Source organism: Cicer arietinum, chromosome 2 (genome assembly GCF_000331145.2).
Source record: "Cicer arietinum cultivar CDC Frontier isolate Library 1 chromosome 2, Cicar.CDCFrontier_v2.0, whole genome shotgun sequence".
Taxonomy (NCBI): Eukaryota; Viridiplantae; Streptophyta; class Magnoliopsida; order Fabales; family Fabaceae; genus Cicer; species Cicer arietinum.
In genome coordinates, this window is record NC_021161.2 from 2636772 (window position 1) to 2641979 (window position 5208).

A 5208-nucleotide genomic window follows, 5' to 3' on the forward strand; every position below is an offset into this window, starting at 1 on the left:
AAACTAAAACCATTAATAAATGCTTTGAGATGTTTTAAGATGTTTTGCTCAAGTATGATCCAATAATCATTGAGCCCCCTTCACTTCAAACATTGTTGATCGAGAAAGATACAACACTATAGCTACTTAAAAGTAACCTTTTGTGTGTCCAATCAAAGATGAAACATTTTGCTGATACCAAGAGAAAACAACTAGAGTTTAACATGGATGACATGGTTCTAGTTAAACTCCAACCTTATCAACAACACTCGTGTCATTGCATCAGAACCAAAAGTTGGGGTTAAGTTACTTTGTACCTTTTCCCATCATTGAGAAATTCGGCGCTGTAGACATAGTATTACTTTCTAATTCATCCATCAAACGAACAAGTACTCTATCGAAAATAAAATACAAATAAAAATAATAAGTAAAAAAATTAATATATAAATAATGCACGACAGTACACTTGTTCTCTTATCCCTTTGGTTTGTTTCTTTGATCGGCACATTTGACTTCCCTTTTCTGTTTAGTCATTCAACAATTAGTTAATTCTGTTTCAACTAATCTCGTCCATGTCTTCCTCTAATAATTTTACAAAAAAGACAAGATCAAGAGCAATAAATCCCCGAAGAAGATATCTAAGATCCCAAAAAAGTATTTATGAAGTGTTCTTAAGTTTCAGAGGGGAAGACACTCGTGCTTCCTTCATTTCACATCTCTATGCTTCTCTTCAAAACGAAGCAATTAACGTTTTTATGGACGATGAGTCTCTTCGAAGAGGAGATCAACTTTCAACATCACTACTTCGAGCAATTCAAGAGTCTCAAATTTCTGTTATTGTTTTCTCAAGAAAATACGCCGATTCTCGATGGTGTTTGGATGAGTTGGTGGATATAATGGACTGTCACAGAGTCATAGGCCAAAATGTTCTGCCGGTCTTCTACGGAGTAGATCCATCTGAAGTACGTCATCAAACTGGCGAATTCGGAAAAGCATTTACAAATCTTTTGAATAGAATTTCAGAAGAGGAGGAGGAGGAGGAGGAGGAGGAAGAGGAAGAAGAAGAAGAAGAAGATGATGATGAATCCATGGTTGACTCAACTCGTCAGGAGCTGGAATGGAGGGCGGTTCTTCGTGAGGCGGCTGGCCTTGCTGGGTTCGTAGTCCTAAATTCTAGGTAATTTTTTTCTTAGTGATGCTATCTAGTATTTCATATTGATGTCAAGGGTTTGAATCTACACTTCATATCAAAATGTTCTTCCAACCAGCATTTGAATGAAAGTGAGTTGAGCTATTAATTTTTTCTTTTTTAACTAAGTTGAGCTATTCATAAACTACTAACTATTCCGATAATTGTTATGCAATAAACATAGTTTACACTTTTTTTTTGTTTGGCATTTTTATTCAAACTTTTGGTAAAAACTAGAATTAAAAACTTTAGATTATTTATTATGAAAAAAATTATAATTATATATAGCGGTCTTTTGAAAACTAAGGAGTTAGTCTTCCACTTTCGAATTTTGACAGTATATGTGAACATTTAATGATTAATATTATATGTGAACATGTAAAAAACCCCAAAAACCTTTTTAGGTAGTTATGTACCTTTTCTTTGGTTTGTTTTATGTAGGAATGAAAGTGAGGCTATCAAGGGTATTGTTGAGAATGTTACACGTTTGCTTGACAAGACAGACTTGTTCATTGCTAATAATCCAGTGGGAGTTGAATCTCGTGTTCAAGATATGATTCAATTGCTAGACCAAGATATTGAACAATTAAATGATGTTCTACTACTAGGGATGTGGGGTATGGGAGGAGTTGGAAAAACAACCATTGCGAAAGCTATTTATAATAAAATAGGCCGCAATTTTGAGGGCAGAAGCTTCCTTGCTAATATTAGGGAAGTTTGGGAGGAAAATGTTGGACAAGTGAATTTACAAGAACAGCTTCTCTTTGATATCTTCAAGCAAATGACAACCAAAATACAAAGCATTGAATATGGAAAAGTCATATTAAAGGACAAACTCTGCCATAAAAGAGTACTAATTGTACTTGATGATGTCAATTCATTGGACCAACTAAATGCTTTGTGTGGAAGTCGTAAATGGTTTGGTTCAGGGAGTAGAATAATCATCACAACTAGAGATATGCATATACTTAGAGGGAATAGGGTTGATAAAGTATACAAAATGAAAAAAATGGATGAAAATGAATCAATTGAGCTTTTTAGTTGGCATGCATTCAAGCAATCGATTCCTCAAGAAGGTTTTGCTGAAATTTCTAGAAAGGTAGTTGAGTATTCTGGGGGATTACCACTCGCTATGGAAGTCCTTGGGTCATATTTGTTTGATAGGGAATTAACAGAGTGGCAATGTGTATTGGAGAAGCTTAAAAGAATTCCTAATGATCAAGTACAAAAGAAGCTCAAAATAAGCTATGACGGCTTAAAAGATGATACTGAGAAAGAAATATTCCTTGATGTAGCTTGTTTCTTTATTGGGATGGACCGAAATGATGTTACACTTATATTAAATGGATGTGGACTTTTTGCAAAAATTGGAATAAGTATCCTTATTGAGCGAAGCCTTGTAACTGTTGATGATAAGAATAAACTTGGAATGCATGATTTGTTGCGAGATATGGGAAGAGAAATCATTCGTGAGAAATCACCAGAGGAGCTTGAGGAGCGTTGCAGGTTGTGGTTTCATGAGGACGTGTTCCATGTATTATCAGAACAAACTGTAAGAATTTCATATGCTTTATTTTTTAATTGTGGAAAGGAAAACAAAATTGATGATTCAATTGTTTAACATTAATTTATTTTGTTGATTATGACAAGAACATTGAAAATTAGTTTGGTTGTGTATTGTTTTGTGCTTCCTGGCTTCTAGCTCGTAACAAATTTGTTTATCTTCCTTGTATCTTTAAGATTTGTATGTTTTTCTTCTTGGTTCAAAGGGAACAAAAGCTATTAAGGGGATGGCTTTGAAGTTGCCAAGTGCTAATGCAAAATGTTATAGTACTAAATCATTCAAGAAGATGAAGAGACTCAGATTGCTTCAACTTGCTGGAGTGAAACTTGATGGAGATTTTGAATATCTTTCAAGAAATCTGAGATGGCTGTCTTGGCATGGATTTTCTTTAACACATATACCTACAAACTTTTATAGAGAAAATTTAGTTTCCCTCGAGTTAGAGAATAGCAATGTCAAACTTCTGTGGAAAGAGGCTCAGGTATTGATTTTGATTTCTATTTTTGCATTTCATGAGTTGTTTTCCCTTTTCAATTGTAATGCTATTTTATTATATGGTACTTTTAAACATTGTTTTCATCTTTATTTCTGTCGGTCTTTCGAATTTTTTAAGTAGTGATACTTTTCCCAATATTCCAGTTGTGAAACATATTAATTTTTTTATCAAATATTAGTTCGTCTAAATTTTAAAATTCAAAATTGTTTGTTTTTCCAAAAAACTTAAGGAGTTAGGAAATGATTTTTATTCAATTCGCTTTCAAATGCTCAATTATTTTACATTGTTATCCAATGACGTGTTACCATTTTATTCAGATAATCTCAATTATCGTATTTTGTGGTTGTGACTTGTGAGAATAAGACTTCTCTATGCATTTAGCAATAGATATTTGTATGATAGTGTAATGAGGCTTTATACCAAGGAGGAATCATAAATATCCAACAGATTATCTAATCAAATAGGTTTTATAATATATTTAGTGTGCATCATCATGAAAAGCTCCTTAGTGCAGATCAAACGTATACTAATTACCAATATATCACCTAAGTCTTGTGCATAAATTAGATATAGTAAAAACTAAAATGAAGGGAAATGACATAGTTTGGTTGCAACATTGAGTGTTTCATTAAAGAAGCTTTAAATTTAAATTTACATTTAAAAAATGTTCAGACATGGCTTTTAATAATTTCTGCAACATTATTATGTACATAAATTTAGGCTTGTTTCAAAATTTTGCACTAATTTTTGTATTCGAGAAAATGACAATCTAAATATTTTACTTTCCTCTCTCAAGGTTAGTGAGACATTGTGATTGCTTCCATTTATTTTGTAAAGCGTCTTCCTTAAATTTCCCTTTGGTATATTTGTACTTGCAGAGGATGGAGAAGCTGAAAATTCTCAATCTCAGTCATTCTCATTGTCTGACACACACTCCAGACTTTTCATACTTGCCTAATCTTGAAAAATTAATACTCACAGATTGCTCCAGGTTATGTGAGGTTTCTCCTAGCATTGAACATCTGAGCGAAATTCTTCTAATAGATTTGGAGGATTGTGTTAGCCTTCGTAGCCTCCCAAGAAGCATCTATAAGTTGAAATCTTTGAAAACTCTCATTCTTTCTGGGTGTTCACAGATTGACAAGTTGGAAGAGGACTTGGAGCAGATGGAATCTTTAACCACTCTACTTGCAAATAACACTGCAATAACAAAAGTGCCATTTTCAATAGTAAGGTCAAAAAGCATTGGATTTATTTCTCTGTGTGGCTATGAAGGATTTTCACATGATGTGTTTCCATCTATCATTTGGTCTTGGATGTCACCGACAAATAATCTCCCATCCCTGTTTCAAACATCTGTTGCCGCATCAACTCTTGTTTCTTTAGATGTACCATGTAGTAGTTCCAATGAACTATCATCTTTTTCTAACCACCTTCCAACACTTCGAAGTCTTTGGGTGGATTGCGACTCCGAAGATCAACTTTCTCTCGATGCAAAAATAATTTTAGATGCTTTGCATGCCACAGTTTCTAAGGAATTTGAATTAACTGCAAATACATCACAAGTATCAAAACATTCCTTGAAGTCTCTTTTTATTCAAATGGGAATGAATTGTCAAGTCACCAATATTCTGAACGATAAAATTTTACAGGTTTGACGTTACTATCTTCTCTTTGTCCTCCTCTTTTATGTTTGTCTGCATCTGTATCACCTCAAACCTTTGAATTATATGAATGGAAGTGAATAAAATTATTATCTATAGGTGTAAAATATTTAAAAAATAAAATAATGAAATCTTTAAAATTATTGAATAAATGATAAGGTGATATTAATATACTTATCAATTAAAATTTGGGCCTATTTTTTACTTTTACAGAATATGGATGTCAATGAGGATTGCGGTTGTTTGCTCCCTGGAAATAGTTATCCAGATTGGTTAACCTTTAGTTGTGAAGGTTCTTCTGTAACTTTTGAAGTCC

General features: G+C 33.2%; 1 protein-coding gene across 1 annotated transcript in view; it reads left to right on the forward strand.

Moving 5' to 3' along the window:
• The first annotated feature begins 269 nt into the window (after positions 1–269).
• Positions 270–5208, forward strand: part of LOC101494533 (disease resistance protein RPP2A) — a 13182-nt gene continuing 8243 nt past the window's right edge. The window contains exons 1-2 of the mRNA XM_073365322.1: positions 270–1156; positions 1610–2667. Coding sequence (XP_073221423.1) covers positions 552–1156; positions 1610–2667 — 1663 coding nt within the window. The 5' untranslated portion in view covers positions 270–551. The remainder of the gene's footprint in view (positions 1157–1609; positions 2668–5208) is intronic.